At 37.4% G+C, this 17,496-nt stretch overlaps 1 protein-coding gene across 1 annotated transcript in view; it reads left to right on the forward strand.

Moving 5' to 3' along the window:
• HIBADH (3-hydroxyisobutyrate dehydrogenase) overlaps positions 1–17,054 on the forward strand; it is an 82,375-nt gene extending 65,321 nt beyond the window's left edge. Inside the window, exons 5-8 of the mRNA XM_082046244.1 lie at positions 5,461–5,594; positions 6,094–6,170; positions 13,192–13,348; positions 16,046–17,054. Of these exons, the coding sequence (XP_081902370.1) occupies positions 5,461–5,594; positions 6,094–6,170; positions 13,192–13,348; positions 16,046–16,204 (527 nt within the window). The 3' untranslated portion in view covers positions 16,205–17,054. The remainder of the gene's footprint in view (positions 1–5,460; positions 5,595–6,093; positions 6,171–13,191; positions 13,349–16,045) is intronic.
• Positions 17,055–17,496: the final 442 nt, after the last annotated feature.

Consider the following 17,496-nt stretch of genomic DNA (forward strand, 5'->3'; position numbering starts at 1 on the left):
CCATCGGCCCTCTTCTTTATCTCCTCTGATGGCAGACTGGTTAAAACATTTAAGTTCTTTTGAGCAAATTAAGTGATTTACTGTGTTTTAGTTATACAGCAGCAGAATAGCTTCATAGGTCTAGCTTTGATGCTGATTTTTATAATAGGGAGAAACACAAGCCCTTTGAGTGGTGGTGTGTTGCGAGGGTTTTTTTCTGAGACTGTCCCATTTACTTGTTCCCTGGAAATAGATTGAGGATGGCAGACGTTGCCTATGTAGCAAGTAGAAAAAATGATACCCTATTTATATTTTTAGAAATAACTAGTCTTCCTGTGGTTATTTTAAATTTATAGTATGATTTTAAATATTCTGCTTTTATTTCCAGTAGGGCTTTGTAGCTGATTTTGCCTATACATGCCTTTTTACTTGCTTTGGATTTATATGTGTAGCAAAACAATAATAACCTTTTCAGTTAATCTTTCCTTGTGTATCTTGGTTTAACTTCTTGTGAGTTGCAAAAGTATTTTGTGTGAGCTGGCAGGTACTTAAAGAGAACGGCTTAGTCCTTGAAAACACACACACACACAAGATACACAGATTCAGGCTCTCAAGTTCAGCCTATCTGAAAGAGAGCAACAATGAGAAGAAACTGCTTGTTGGAGGCAACTACAGCCACTTAAACTGCGTTTGTGCAAAAATATCGGAGTAGAGGGCCAGTGTTCCCTTGCACTTCCCAAAGCGTTGCAGGCAAAGCCTCAATGCTTATGCTTCAGGGTGCAATATTGTAAAACAGGAGAGGATTAAAACTCTAGCACTGTTTTTCTTGCTTATTTTTTCATCCAGTTTAGATTAGTTGTTAAAATTGCACAGTGGACTACATGTTGAATAGAAAAATGACAAAATAGATGGGTTTTTTTGCCTAAGCATCTTGTTGTTATAGCCCTCATCTCCAGCTTGTCCTTTGGAGTCTCTGAAGCAGCCGTATTCACGTTGTTTCAGTTTTTCTTCTCAACTTTGTCAGAAACAATTGTTTTTTTTATCTACAGTTGCAACGCAACAGTGATTTAAATATTTTGGCACAGGGATTTGCTTGGGGTGCTCTGCGTTTTCAGCAGTGTGACTGTTTCCAGCATCACCATTGGTGGTGATAACCACTGATGGTGCTCTAATGCGTAACCTTATAATATGACTTCTTTTTAACTCATCTGCACTCTTGCTTCTTATGGCCATGTAATAAAATTGAAACCAAAAGTAGATACTTTCACGTAGCATCTTTACGTTAACATATTTTATCTAGCAAATTGTCTTCTTAATAAGCAAACTGGTTGAAACCACACTGCTTTTATTGATGTAGCTATAGAGGTAAGATTTTTTTCTTCTTTTTCTTTTTTTTAACTGGAAACATCAGTGGCAAATTACAAGACTTTTTCAAAGACGTTAGATGCTGTTGTAATAAGCCTTGGAAAGTGAATATGGATGAACAGGGTGGCTACTGAACTAGGCTGCCAGGCCTGGAGGCTGAAACTTGAGGTTGTCTCCAAACTGTCCCAGGATGGCTACAACCAGTTGCTCTTGTTATATGAGAGCTCCTAAGCCTCCATTCACATTTCCATCTAAAATTTTGAAATTTTGATGCTCTGCAACAGTTTCACTGAGCAATTCATTGGAAATCAAAGTAAGAATCATGTGGATTTAACTAATCTTTGCCCCACAGGTAGCTCAGCCAGATATGACATGATGCTTTGAAGAGCAGTTCTTTATGTACATCTTCTGATAAAAGAAATTAATTTTTCAGATCTTAGTCTAAAACCTTCTAGTACCCAAGTGGGAAACCCATCTCCAAGTGGGTATGCCATACTGCAGTGCTACTCTATAAGTTCGCACCATGCTTTTCCTGGATTCATTTTTTGCATGCCCCGTCACTAGCTAGACCACTTAGCCTATTTATTTGCTAACCTGGTCCCGTCAGTTTATATCTCTGGGAAAAACTCTGATGGCATAATGACCTGCTGAGTTGGTGCTGAGCTACTCTGAGGGGGTTGCTGGTGTGACCTCCTTTAAGGATTCTGCACACAGCTGTTGGGGCATGGATCATCCTAGAGAAGCTGAGTGTAGGACTGCAGCCACGGGCTCCAGCAGCCTTGCTTTGCAGAGGAAGAAATCGTACACATGCCAGTCACAAATGCAGTTTCTCAGAAGACCATTCCCTCAGGATGAGAAGAAGCTTTTTGTATTTTAGAAAGAAGTAGTAGATTCTGACGGACTTTTGACACTGATCAGCAGTGGTACATAAGCCACTATTTTAGGTGTTAAGAGGTCTTTAAAAAATCAGAAGATAAAAAATAATCATTAGCTTTTTAAAATTACGTTAGCTGCTCGGCTTTCTCCCTTGCTCTCTTTAGTGGTGTTAGAAGCCGATAATACTTTACCAGCCTGTGTTGTTGGTATGGAATCTGTGATTGTGAAATAAAGCTGTGAATTCTTGTCTAATGATTTTTTATTTCTATTTTTAGCTGAAGTTACAGTTCTTGTGCTCCTAGGCTCCATGCCATTTTTTTTTAATTGCCAGTGTTATAGACTTGCTGCATTGCTTGTTTAATTCTGATAAAATAGCTGATAGTCGGCAAAGACCCTGGATGATAAAATTTTCCATGGAGTAAACAGGTTTTTTGTTTTTAAAAAGAGAATTTTCCAAGCTTTCTGCATTATACAATAAATTGCTCTTTTTTTTCTACTTAACTAATTTATTTTTTCTACTTGAAATGTAAGTGTTTGAACAAGTGAGAGAGTGCAGCTGTCAGAAGATTAACCAGCTGAAAACTATTGTCAGCATTAATTTTGCTCTAATAAATGACTCTCTGAAGCTATTTAGCAGTCTGTAATCTAGATACAAGGCTATTGACCTATGATGGATAGTACTGGATTTTGTTTGTAAGCTTTGACTTAAATTGTCTACTTAATTTGCTGCAGGTCAGATCACAGGATTAGTGGTAAAGGCCATTATGTGGTTTGAATAAAAATAGCTAGAGGAATGGAATGAAAATCATTGTGTTTATTAATGTAGCAATCTTTGTGGTCATGTACATAGTAAACCTGTAGCCAACAAGATGACAATGACTGGTTTGTGTTAGCTCTAAATCTATGCTTTACTTTTAGCCCAGTTCTTGTGAGTTGCCCAGGGAGGAGTTGTTCAAGTGGGATTAAGGACTGGCTGCAAACAGGGTGTCTCTCAAAACCGGAACAGGAAGATCTTTACCACTGTAGCTACTTCGGTTCCTCAACAGTGTTGCTCTAGGAGCAGCAGCATTGTATATAGACTGATTTTTTTGAAGCTGTGGATCTGAGTTCTCCCAGATGCTCCAGTTCTGGGGTCACCAGCACAAGAAGGATACGGGTTTACTGTAGTGAGTCCAGCTAAGAGCTACAGTGATGACGAAGGGACTGGAGCATCTTTCATATGGGGAGAGACTGAGAGAGCTGAGACTGTTTAGCACAAAGAGAAGGCTCGGGAGAGATCTTATCAATGTGTACAAAAACCTGATGGGAGAGGATGAAGAAGAGGGAGCCAGACTCTTCTCAGTAGTGCCAGTAACAGGACAGGAGGCAGTGGGCACAGATTAAAATGCATAAAATTCCATCTGAAACACGAGAAAACAATTTTTACTGTGAGGTAGCCAAGTACTGGAAGAGATTACCTAGAGAGGCTCTGGAGTTTCCATTCTTGAAGATATTCAAAAGCCAGCTGGACACCATCCTGGGCAACCTGCTCCAGCTGTCCCTCCTTGAGCAGGGGGGTCAAACTACATGATCTTGAGAGGTCCCTTCTAACCCCAACAACCCTGTGATTCTAGCTGTAGTATAGGTTTATCAGCCACTTAATCAGTGGGAGCCTCTCTCCTCTGTTGCTTATATTCACATAATTGGTAGGTATTAACTATTTTTTTTTGAGACCTTGATGTATCAAGTCTGAAATACTTCAGTGACTGCTAAAGATGGTGCATCTTGGGTGCCAAGATGGGGGAAATAAATACTTGACAGATACAGAAAGGGGCATTTGTAGACATAGTCACACAGAGACAGTGCATCCACTGAAGTTTTTATGAGAAAGCAAACAAAAATTCTTCAAATTCTTCAGTGTGGGGAGCTGCAGTGTAGCTGTCCTTGATGTTGGAAAGGAAGTCTGATACTGACCTGTGACACAGCACTTATATGGGCTTAAGGATTTAAGTTGAGAGAAGCTCTGATTAGCCTCCTATGGTTGCCCACTTTATCAGAACTTTTTGTGCACTTGGTTGCCAGGATTGTGTAGTTATGGTCTTATTTTTTTCTCTTTCTATTGTTATTTATTGCCGCGTTTCCTTTATTAGTGGGGAACAAGGAAAGAAGAAATGACGTGTTTGAGTGTGATATACTTCAAACTGAATAACTTTTTTGTTATTGGAGGGTAGATTGATCATTTTGTTTTGTTTTTAAAAGCACTGTATCTTCAGCTGAAAAGCTTTTTAAGAATGCATTTTCATTTGTGGCTATAGAACATCTAGCTCAGTGAAGACAGTTCCAGTTACTCTCTAGAAAATATTTCAATAAAAACTTTTATTAATGTTTATTATGGTAGCTAATTGGTGGCAAAGAACTGTGAAGCATGGCTGGAGAGCAGCCTGACTTACTGTAGAAACAGAATGGTGCACCACGTGGAGGAAGAACAAACTGTTTCACATGGGCTTTCTGTTTTTCAGAACGCTGTACCAAGTTGAGCACATTTAATTTGAAAGTAGGTTGTTATAGGAATAAAACAGGGAATAGTGTATTTGTGTGTGTGTATATATCATTTGACATTGGTTTTTACATAGTTCTTTATGTTGTTGTATATGTGTTCAGTTTATGTGTAGGAAACTAACACAAAGTTTCTCAAATTAACTGGAATTTTGCTTCAGATTAGAAATATAATAAACTTGAGATTTAGAAGGCTTGGTTCTATATGTTTACGTCTTTTAGATGTTCAGTTACATGAAAATCAGGAAGCATTCATAAAAATTAGGTGAGGTTTGGAAAAACTGACAAAAGCAGAGTTAACTTTGAGCAGTAGTTCGTTAATAGTCATATGCGAAAAGTAGTTTGACAAAACAAACTTTATTTAGTAATTCAGATACAGTGAATTTTGTGTGGTGCAAAGATGCAGGAAAGGTTGATTGTTGAAATCATATGAAACTATAAAGAGTGATATTGTCAGTTTTCTTTAAGTCTTGTGAATTGTTTATCTGCCAGTACACCTGAAAGTGATTTTATCTTCATGAAATGTTTGAGAATTAAGATCTCTGATCCGGTAAGTAGTGGGACTATAGATTTATTTTTACATAGGCTTAGAGAGGTCCATCATTAAGCACAAGAATTTTACATCATCAGACCCTTACTGATAAGATAAAGTTCTGAAGCTTTTTTTAAAATAGTGATTTTAAATCCAGCGTTGTCTTGATTCAGGTGTTGGAGCTGCTCGAGCTGCAAACCTTACTTTCATGGTTGGTGGAGTGGAACAAGAATTTGATGCTGCCAAAGAGTTGCTGACATGCATGGGTTCTAACATAGTCTACTGTGGAGAGGTCGGAACCGGCCAGGTAATGCTTCCTGAGAGATTACTAGTTATCTCAGTCTTTTCTTTTTGTTGCTTTGTTTTTCTTTAATGGTACCTACTCTTTTATTCCAGAACTGAATGCATTATAATATATCTTCGTACTTGTTTGCTTGTTTACTTGTCTTTAACCATGTGTTTATAAAATAACTCTCTAGCATGTTGTATAGTTTAGTGTCAAAACATCTGACCTGGTGCTTGTCCACATTGGCTTGTTGAGATTATACTTCTTAGAGAACACAGATTTTAATTTTGTTTCTTCTAAATTTAGATTTACTAAATGTTCTGAAGGACAAAGAGCCCTTACATGCCATGTATACTAACTGAGATACTATACTAAGGTAAAAAATATTTCCTGATCTCTGAAGGAACCTACCTTTAGAAGAGAGCTGTTGGAACATTGTCCTGGACCTAGTTAAAGAAGATTCCTCCATATTAGCTCTATGAAAATGCAGAAACTAATTGACAGTTTAACTTACTTTCAGGCTGCAAAGATCTGTAACAACATGCTCCTGGCCATCAGTATGATTGGAACTGCCGAGACTATGAATCTTGGAATCAGGTTTGTTTGATTTTTGCATTGGATTTAAGCATTTTTTTCTGCATTAACAGTTTTCATGTTTTACATTTGACTTTCGCTGAGACAATGGTGATTAGGTAGCATAGATAAACTCGTGCCAGCAATTCGCTTGTGAAGCCATTGACATGCTACAGGGATTATTTAACTAAAGTAGGGCCCTTCAGAACAGGATTATTCCCTTGTATTGGTTTTGTAGATGCTTGCATTCTGCATCTGAAGGTTAGCGTTTATTTGTTCTGCTGTAGTGTAATGTACAATAATGTTTGTCTCGCATTATAAACATGCAGAGGTAATATAGAGGTAACTTCTTATTTGTATTCTAAGCTAATGTACAGTGTATTCAGAGTGTTATACTCCCATATGGCTCCTGTTGGCTTTGCTTACTTTAAGTTGTTCCAAAATATATTTTAAAGTAAAACTTCTAGTATAATGTATATATCAAATTAAGATCAAACCATAAGAAAACATCTGCCTTCCTGACTGATTTTATCACTGCTGTTTGTCTAAATGCCAAACTCCTGTTTTGTCAAAAAGCTGGAGTATGCTCCTCTACACTCTTGTCAATGCTAAGAATACTATTTCTTTTCTAGCAGGTGATGCATCTGACTTGTAAGTGGCAGCATATTCAAACAAAATTATTTTTCCTTTCCAATTCTAACCTATTTATTTTGCTGTGGTCTTTGAGATTTTGTTTCGTTTTCCAATAAAGCGCATGCAAGTACCAGTTCAGTATCACAGTATTTGAACCTTCAAAAATTTTCTTAGTAAGATCAAAATTGTTTGCAAGTCTACGCGCAGAGAAGTCCTATGTTTGAAGAGATTATCTTGCAGTTGTGTATCTTTTAAGGGCTCTTCGTGAATTATTTATGTGCACAGTTGCGTGCTTAAAATTCACCTGCTAAAACTACAGATATTGTAGATGCTCAGTTATCAGCTGGGCTTTAGTCCATGTGCTTATGTGGATTTGATACACTATAAAAACAGCAAGAGGGCATCAAATAAATAAATAAAAAAGGATGCCTACATGTGCGCACTCGAGGCAAGGTAATGGATTCACATTTCCTCTTAATTACCATATCAAGATGCAGTTGTTTTATTGAATTGCCCTTGTCTCAGATGTTAGACTATCTTGACCTATTAAGTTGTCATGTTGTAATTGAGATAAAAGAGGAATTTGCTTTGCATCAGTGCTAATTGGTTTATCAATATCCTGTACCATTTACATTTTAAAATTGAGAGTCTGCTAGATACTGAAGCATGTCTGCATCAAGCCATAATAAAAACAGTAGTATTGTATACAACTATTGTTATCCAAGTAGTGTAAAGCTTTCATCAGGTTCTGGTTGGAGTCATGGTTCGCTTATTAAAGTATATGCAACTGATTTTTCATTATATTTTTATCTACATTTGTAAGAGTGATTAGAGTTAGAATTGAATATAAAATAAAATCAAGAGGTTTGGAAGACAGAATGAGTTGACGTCTGCAGCCACTGTGGCTTGAAAGTGTTTAGCATTTTCTCTTTTCATTTTATCCTTTTCCAATTTAAATTTTAGCTGAATTTGTATTAAGCATTTGAAGACAAAAATCCAGTGTAAAGGCAGCAGTATACAAACCTTCCTCCCCTACCATCATGGTAATCAAGAAGGAACTGTACTTACTGTAGAAGAAACCTGCTGATTGTAACCTGAATTATACAAAGAGCAGAATCTCATTTAGTCCCAAACTGCATGAGGTTTAAGACAGAGGCTGTAATTTAAAGCCTTATGAAGTAATTTAGACCCCTTGCATTTATTTTAATTTTAATTTTAAATCCTGGAGAAGATTATTTCTGCTTATAACTAGAAAAAGAGCTTTCCACTTTTGGTGTGTACAAATTTCTAATGTACAAGTTAACCTTTGTAATTCTAATTATTAGAGGTTTTGCTATATTAATAAATTTATTAGGGTTTTTTCAAGTCTAAGACTCAAAGCATAGTATGGCTGCCTAGTCTGGAGAGTGTAGGAAGCTGAACTTGATTTATTAGTTTAATGCATATCTAGTAAAGAAAGTCTGACTCTGACCTGATAATGGCAAAGGACACTGGAAATCTACAAAATCCATAATGGGAATTGTGGAGCTTAGACATGTTCTTAACTTTTAGATAGAATATAAAATATCTTCATGTCATACAATGTGTTTCTGCTACATCATTTAAATCTTGAGTTTTAAGGACTTTGGATAATTAATTATTCAAAATATCGCTGACTAACTTGATGTAACTAGAAAGCTGTATTACAGCATCTTCCAGAAACCAGTATATGCGCTGAGCTTAGTCTTCAAAACGATATGATATTAATTCTATAAATAATCTGCTTCTTCTCTAATGTTTTCATAAAGAATACGGCCTAAATTTTCATTTTTTGAAGCAGTGAGTTACTGTTTTATTCATTTCAGATTTTTAAAGTACCTCTGCTATTGTTTTATTTATTTTATATTTGAAATTGTAGAGTTTTTCCAAGCTTCAACATAAGTAGCAAATAGAATGGGGTGAGGAGGAAGGAAAACTGACATTAATGAGCAAAAATGCCACAATAAACACCCAGAAAAATTGGCAATATTGCTATGTAACTTCTGCATTTGTATTCCACTTGCTTTTCTACTTTACTTTAACATCTTCATTTACTAATCATCTTCATTTACTAATGAAGATGTCAATTTTCACTGGAAGTGATTTGGTTTAGATTACATAACTCATTAAAAAAAATCATCCCGAGTTCTGACCAATGAAATGCTTGTTTTGGTTTGGTTTTTTTCAGTTAATTTCCTGATGCTTTATGAATGTCGCTACTAAAAGTTAGAAAGTGTGGCAAACTTTCTAGGATCAAATTCATGTTTTTATTTGAATTTTCTTTTTTTTTTCCTTAGCATGATTGTGCAACTTATCAGTAGGAAAATCTTGAGTAGATTTTGCTATGCAGTTTTATGGATAATATGTATATTGAAAAACACTGTAGTGACTTACTGTGTCTAACTAATACACAAAGTACATGTAAACTTCACAAATAAGAAATAGAAACATTAATTGATACTGTCCATAGCCATAAACTATTTATCTTTTTCTTTTTACTGATCATTTCAATGTCAGTAACTTTCTTTTACTGGGTCTTGAGGTCCAGTGGAACGATGTCTAATACTAGCAAAATAAAGCTTGGGAGTGAAATATTGCTGGTGCCTGGTTTGTGTTTAGGTCAGATGGAAGTTGCTGCCTATCAGGCAGTTTGTGGTCCCTTCAGAAACTACCGGCACAGACTCAGGGAAGGGCTTATGTGGTGACACAAGACAGGACAAGGTTGCTTAATGTGGTTGGGATATAAGGGACCAGGAGAGCAATAAGAGCTCAATGACAATAACCTCAGTGCAAAATCAATTTTGTACTTTCAACAGCAGAGAAAGTCGTCTCTACAAGGAGGGACTGTGGCAGCACCCAGATTTATGCCAAAAGCTGCAAATACAGTTCTTTCCCAGGCAGTTTTACTGTATAGGGGTTTGTGCCTGTTTGCTTTTTTAGATTTACGAAGTGAAAAGACGGTAAGAGAACTTTGCCCTCTGATGCTAAGTCTAAGCGTAGTTTTAGTCTGTGGTTTCGGTGAAGACGCCTGGGCTGTGCATGGAAGACACGAACAGAAAGGAGAGTCAGCAGAGGGAGGAGCGTGTGCTGCAGCCTGAGGGTTGATTAACCCTGGGTACGTCCCCACTGCAAATCTTAGAAAGATTGCCTTGAAAAATAATTCCTCCAAGAGCACTGTGGCTCTGCTGTCTTCATGGGGCTATAGCTAAGTCTTATGAAAACACCTATCTAGTTTAAAACGCCAATGGCAAAGTCATTTTTAGCTCTGTTAGAAGGGTCCTGAGGTTCTGCTTAAATGTGAGCAACTTCATATGGTATTTATCCAAAGCACCTTGAGATGGGAAATTCTCAAGAGTTTGGTACTTCAGTTGTTGTACCTTAAAATGAGACCAGGATGTATTTTTTTTTGTGAGATGCCATTTCAATTTTTCTCTGCTCCAGACTGAACTCTTGGAGGAGTGTACAAAAATTTCAGTATGTTGCTTTATCAAAGCTCAGCAAAACCTGATTTTTGAGCAGTGGCTGGAAGGGATCGTGTTTTAACCATTTTTTTTGTTCGTGTGTCCATTGCTGAGTTTCTGCTGTTCAGTTCATTAGGAGTGTTATTGAAGAAGCATTGATTTGAGGGGAGCAATTGTTTTTGCTCTATTATAAGTACAGTTAATACATTAACTTCTTTTCTGCTTATAAGGGAGAAGAACATTTTGGTAATTGTAAATTCACATGCACATGCACAAGCTCTCACCACATCCAATGGCAAGTTGTTACGGGGACTGGCAGACTGTCATCATTTTGATAGCTTGAGCAGTATATCTCTTGAACAGCGATGGAGCTCTTATGCAGAGAGTATCATATGTTCCCAGCCAATTTACAGGGAAACAGCAATAACATTTTATCATGGTTGAGAGCCCAGTAGCTGCTTCCTATTAAACTTGCCCTTTCAGATACCTGTCTTGGATTAATTTGTTGATTTCAAATGGAAACTCAGTCTTCTCCACTGAAGCATGACTTTCTAGGATAGACTCTCACTGAATGACAATTACTGTATATTGTAGCTGGTTTCAGACCATTACAAGCTTTGGGCACAGTGGAAGACAGAGGACTTCCTCAGTAACTGATTTTAATATATGTCTAATTTTAACTGTCAGTTATATATGCACCAGTGGATGGATCCTCAGAAAGATGAAATGCAAAGCACTTCTAACTTGCTCTTATTAATGATACACTTGCTGCAAAGGAGAAAAAAAAATAGGTTCAGGTCTCCTGAAGAGAATCTGCATGGTGTTTAAGAGCAACGAAGTTTGAAGAAGTGGGGATTTAAACTGACACTATCGTCCTTTTTCTTTTCCTAGAGCAAAAATGTGCCAGATCTAGTGCAGACAATATTTTCTACATCTGTATAATACACATGTATCTTTTAAAGTATGCTTTCACAGAAGGGTCATTGGAACACTGAGAAGAGCATTCTTTGGGAGGGTTATATGCATTTTGAAATAATAAGCTCTCTGTCTTGCAGTTTACTCGCCGCTGTAATTACGGGCCTCTGCATGCAGCTACACACAGCACAAGCAGGCACTACACTGCTAGATATACTGATCTGGATGTAACAATGACAAGGAAACAAACAAGCCAAGAGTTTTGCTTTGGCCAAAAAAGCAGCTTCTGTGTATTTGAAAGCTCAGGCATTGTCTGCTCCCAGTGCATTTTTTTACATGACAACAATAAAAACATTTATTCAGAGTGATTCTTCATTAAGGATTTGATGCACTATACAAGATAAAAGTACAATTAAAAAACTGTGAAAACATATTGGTGCTAGAAAATACTTTTTCTTTTTTTTTTTTTTTTAAATAAATGGCAGTTGAAAGCATTCAATTGAGTCAGAGGGTTGGAAAAAAACAGAGAGGAGAATTAAAACTCGATCCCATCCAGGCCAGCTGGGGACTTTCCATTGAACTCCAGGGGCTGCTGCAGCAAGTTATAAATAAGACCGCAGAGCAGCAGTGCTAAAAAGCTACCTCTGCAGTACAGCAAGTGATCTTGCTCTGCATCAGGAGGGCAGAACTGCAGGAGATACATGCTGTTGTGGGAACAGAAATCGTGCTGTAGGGCCCACTGTCTTTAATGTAGTTTTTAAAATCCAAAATGCCCACTGGAATAAACAAACATAAATTTTAGCAACTATTCCATTGGTAATGAGCTTTACTTATCTACAAATTAAAACCTTGAGCACTGCAGGGCCTGGAATCAGTGTTGGGATCCCCATGGCTATGGAGATCTGTAGGAAGTCTGTGGTATAAGAGCTAATGTTTGACTTCTGTAAAGGTTAAAGCTCAGCTGGAACTGTGTGGAAAAGGTGTTTTATTTTTAACCTGTTTGCTTGTCCGTGGCAAAGTATGTTGTGATATATCCCTTTTAAAATATCCTTTTCTGATCTTGGATTATTATTGGAAATAATTCCCTTGCTTGCTTCTTTTTCGTGACCGTGACTGAATATTTGTACAGAGCCAGATAAACTGCTGCTGCTCGTTGTTGGCATGAAGGCAATTCATGCAAAATTAGCTTGCAACTTGATAGCAGCATAAATGTGAATCTAGTATTGAAGTGCTTTCAGGGTCCACATTGAGCAGCAGTTTATGCCATCCGCTCTGTGATAGAACAAATGACGTTTCTACTTGGACAAGCTTTGTTTTATCAGGATCAGTAACCTTATCAACAGTTGACCCAGAACCATAACGTATGTTTGAGAATAGATAACATATGTCACAGTGAGAGGCAGGCTTGCCTCATAAGCAAGAGTGTATAATGAAGATTTAATAATAGAAAAGCAAAGAATGTGCAGTTATATACCATAGTAATATTTTTTGAGAATTGTAGTGTGTTTGTTCACTTATTAGAGCAGGATCATTTGCATTATCTTGCTTACATCAAAAATGCACTAGTGTGCATGTATGAACACATTGCACAAGTACCTTCACACTGTCACGCTTGAGAATTTTTTGCCTTGTTCAGCTTTAAAGAATATAGTTTTGATATGAAGAACAAGTATGTGACCTAGAAGGCAGCAGAACAGACAATGCGTTTTAGTAATTGAAATATGAGGGAACTGCTCTTCTCTGAGGACCTTTATTTTGCTTGTACTTCCAAAATCGCTGGGTGAAGGGGGTTTATTTAGTGCAAAAGGAAAAAAGCTCTGAAAACCTACTGCTTAAATGGTGGATTGATGCTCTTTAATTTAAGATACAGCGTCCCTACCCCCAATATCAATACTCTGTCATTTTTCATGACTTATAATAAAGGGAGAGAAATGACGGTCGGGTCCTAAGATATAAAACAAGTCACCCATGTCTCGTGCATTTTGACATTAACACTTCTCTTCCTTGACCTTTGACAGATTAGGCCTTGACCCAAAGGTGTTGGCCAAAATCCTAAATATGAGCTCAGGTCGTTGTTGGTCAAGCGACACATACAACCCTGTTCCTGGAGTGATGGAAGGAGTACCATCTGCTAATAATTATCAAGGTGGCTTTGGAACAACACTGATGGCTAAGGTACATAAGACTCCATGTAAAGTGTGTACAGTTGCTTCTCTCTGGGCTTCCAGCAAACGTTCTTCTCAGTGAAAAATTATTTATGATTACAGGGAAATATGTGTGCATGAACGGAGGGGAACCCAACCTCTTACTGTTGCTCTGAATTAATGGGTCGTGTAGGGGGCTTTTCCTTAGCCTTCAGCCTCTTTATAGCTACTATCACTGCTGAGCCACTCAATGAGATTATATGTACTGTCTTCTTCAATTCTGCCTTAATCCAGGAGTCCTTGTGTGTATGGCAAGTGTTCAGCAAGCCATTTAGGTGCCTCTTGCATGACTGCTCTAGAACTTAGGAGCGTAAGCTCAAGAGGGCAATTCAGGGAAATACAAGTGACCTAATTAGATGTGAATAGTGACATAAGCCTCTAAGATTTTGGACACAATCTCTTCCAGATACCTTAAACTGTGCTACTGGACATGCCCTCTAGCATCTGCTTCCTTGCTAAGCAAACTACTTATGTGCTCCTCTTTCTGCCCGAGGCTGTTTGGAACACAGAAAGTAGAAAGGTTTCAACCCAAACCCCTGCAGACTGATTTTTCCACAGCTTTACTTACATTTTGGTGGGGTTTTTTTTCTTTCAAAGCTTTAGTTTGTAGAATGAAATTTAAAAAAATAAAAAAGAAAACCAAACACCTTCCTTCCTTCACTTTGGAGTCAGAGGAGTCAGAGGTCCTTGTCCATTTAATTATTGAGATGTTGTCTCATGTTTCAGCCATCTTGGAGCCAGAGTTTCATTATTAAAATGAAGAGACCTGCTTTATGAAATTGTATTTGTGCTAGCAGTCTGTTCAGAGTTTTCTGTGAGTGCCCCTTCAGAGAGAAATAGATCACAATCACCACTACCAAAACCAAACACCTTCAGTAGTTTGGAGTTAAATGATTTTGCCATTCTACTATTCCATTACATGATTTAAGCTTTGTTGAATAAATTGGCTAATATGTCGATACGTTTCACAAAGAGGATTTAGAAGAGGCTGGGAATATGCCATGGAATATCTTATTGTAAGTTGGGTTAAAGTAACTGTTCCTAGATTTATCAGGTCATCAGGCTTTCAACAGAATTGCTAGACAAAGAGGAATGATCTGCTGTGATGTACATGAAGAACATTTTGGATCCTGTGACATCTGATATGTATGTTTTTCCCATTTTCGTAGATCTTGAAGTCATTCAAGGGTAATAGGAAGAGTAACTATAATTCTGATTTGTATCAGAGTGACCTTTATAGAGCCGATTTACAGATGGAAGTGACATTTAGAGAGTAGAGTAAGATCTTGAATTTCCTTGTGCTAATTCAAAGCCAGACACACAGGAAGTAAAGACCTGTCTTGTAAGTCATCCCTGAGAAGCCAAAGGTGCTCTCAGGAGTGCTATAGTCTCTCAGTTCTTCTGTATCAAAGATTTGTTATCAAAAAAAACCAAAACACACAGAATAAAATTTAAAAAACCCTAGAAATTCTATGAACCGTCATAGTCCTAGATGGACAGAAAATCCAGGCACTTCCTAGTAACATTTGAGAAGTTCTTTTGCAACTTTCTTGAAATGTGGACTGGAAAACTGATTTCTCTAGCAAGGCCTTATAAAGGCAACCTTGAGTGCAAGCATCACTTTCATACTTAAACAAGAGATCTCTTTATATATCCAGACCCTTACCAGCTTTTCCTTTGATTGGTTTCATGTCTGACTCAGCTTAGAATTCAAGACATCGTCCAACCTCGCTTGTCATTTCTGTCCAGCATGCATGCAGCTCACTATTTCCAGCTAACTATGGCTGGTCATAGTAACTGGTACTTGCCTTTGAGTTGTGTCCTATTCATTTCAGCTGTAGCTGTAGTTGACCAAGGACTCTTGGAGGACAGGTTTCAAATTAATCCTCTTGCAACCTCCCCTCCTTTTTCCCTGCCCCCAGATTTAGTGTTTAAAAATGCGGTAGAATTATTCTCTGTATCCCTTTATCTTCAATTGTTAAAGAGAACTTTGAGTTGTAGCAGACCCAGGACAGTCCCCTAAGAAATTCTTTAATACATCCTTCCAGTTAGGCTGCAAACAATTCATATTCACAGAGTAGCCTATGCCTCTCATTTTGCTATTAACTGGCCACAGTACAGTAAATGTATGTAGACTAAGTGGCTTCAATTTTGTTGTTATTCAAATCTCTCCTGCTCGATTTTTAACCTGTTTTTGGAAAGGAAGATATCCTCTTGCTCAAACAAGAAAACGATGCCATTAGAACCTATGTGAAATGCTTAAGTGAACAGCCAGGGGAATTTTATTTTTGGAGGTGACGTAACAAAGTGAGGAAGAAGAGTCTTGAGTCTTGCTACTAGGTTATATAGTGATTTGGAATGTTAAAATTCCTCCTGTCCAGAAGCACACTGCATGCCTTGAAAAGTTTAGGGATTTTCTGTTGAATAGCAATTACTGTTTTAAAAATGAAAAACTAAACAAGGCTTCCTTCTGCCAGGATTGAAATTTTAAGGCTGGAGTATTGTGTTTGTTGGCAGCAGAGTTCTCTTCACAATGGAAGCCAAATAACGTATAATATGTACATGGTTATTTATATTCCTGCTGTTTCTCCCCTGACTTCTTTGCTTTTTCTTTTCTTCTGTTCTTCCTCTCTGCCCTGTTCTTCCTCCTGCCTCTCCCTCCCCACAGGATCTTGGCTTGGCCCAGATTTCTGCCACCAACACAAAGACACCAGTTCCTTTGGGATCCCAGGCACATCAGATCTACAGGATGATGTGTGCAAAAGGCTACGCCCTGAAAGACTTCTCAGTCGTTTTCCAGTTTTTACGTGAGGAGGAAACCTTGTGAGCTGTCCTGTGGAAATGGACACAATCACGAACCACCTTTTTTTTTTTTTTTATCCTTGTAGCTCGTTTGAGAAGTATGTGGGTTTAATCAAACACTGTGCATACTGATCCCGTACAGACTCATCATCTTTGGTTGTCTAGATCACAACGAACTCCAGGGTTTTTTCATAGTTCTTGACAAAGCAAGCCAGAGGAAGGGACTGTTTGGCAATTAGCCAGACAGTGATTTCTTTTTTTTTTTTTTTCTTTTTTAAGAACCATCAATTTTTTTTCACTAGATGCAATAAATAAATATTTTTTTTATGAAACACTGAACTGTTTGCATATAAAATAACTTACATTATGGCTACAATCTTAGGTGAATCTTGAATAGTAAGAGAATACTGTATAGTGATTTTATGATATATGGTGATCTATTAACATTTAAAATAAATACTTTATGGAAAAAGGGAATATTTGTTCGATGCAGAAACACAGCTTGAGATGGACTTTTTTCTTCCTTGGACCTACTAGCCTCCAGTTGATCAGTAGTGAATTTTTCCTGGGATTCAGGTTGCAGATTAAGTGTATAGGCACGCGTTTCTAAGTGGAGACCTGTTACAGCATGTTTACCTGATAGACTTAGTTAAATAACATAGAATGTCTGTTCCTCTTGTAAAGCTCCGTTACTGTATTTTGCTAACCTAATTTTATATTTTCTTGTATTCTGCCACACATTTTCACAACTCAAGAACAGCGCTTACCAGAAGTTCTAACAAAGTATACATTTGTTTTAGGTAATTACTGAAGTATTTTAAATCTAAACCAACCCCATTATTTTGAAAATAAATAAAAATCTATACTGTTAAATACTTGCTGTATGATTATTTGCTTTTTGTTTTGATGCACTCTCGTACACACACAATTAACCAAAAACTTGTGCTAAGTGGTCTTCTTTTTTCATTTGCTTGGTTTTCTAGATTGTCTTGCAAACCCAAGCTTTTCAAGAGCTCTTGTTGTGAAATGCAGGTGGTAGTATATTTGCACGGGTATTACCTTAACCATTCACCATCTCTGTAGTCTAGCAAAGTGCAGGTACATTCTTGGCTTTATGAATATAAATACTGGAGTTGATTTTGCTAGAACTACTCAGATTTACTTGCAGGCTCTAGGCTTAATGGTCAGTATGTGTTTGCATTCTTATTTTGATTGTATGAGGGATCCTTTTATATATGCACATTTCGGTAACAAAATTGCGTGCTTGAATTAGCTCAAGTCTGTGAATGATTTTCTGAGAACTTGGACATTATATTT

The sequence above is a fragment of the Streptopelia decaocto genome, assembly GCF_964273445.1.
Source record: "Streptopelia decaocto genome assembly, chromosome: 2".
Classification (NCBI taxonomy): Eukaryota; Metazoa; Chordata; class Aves; order Columbiformes; family Columbidae; genus Streptopelia; species Streptopelia decaocto.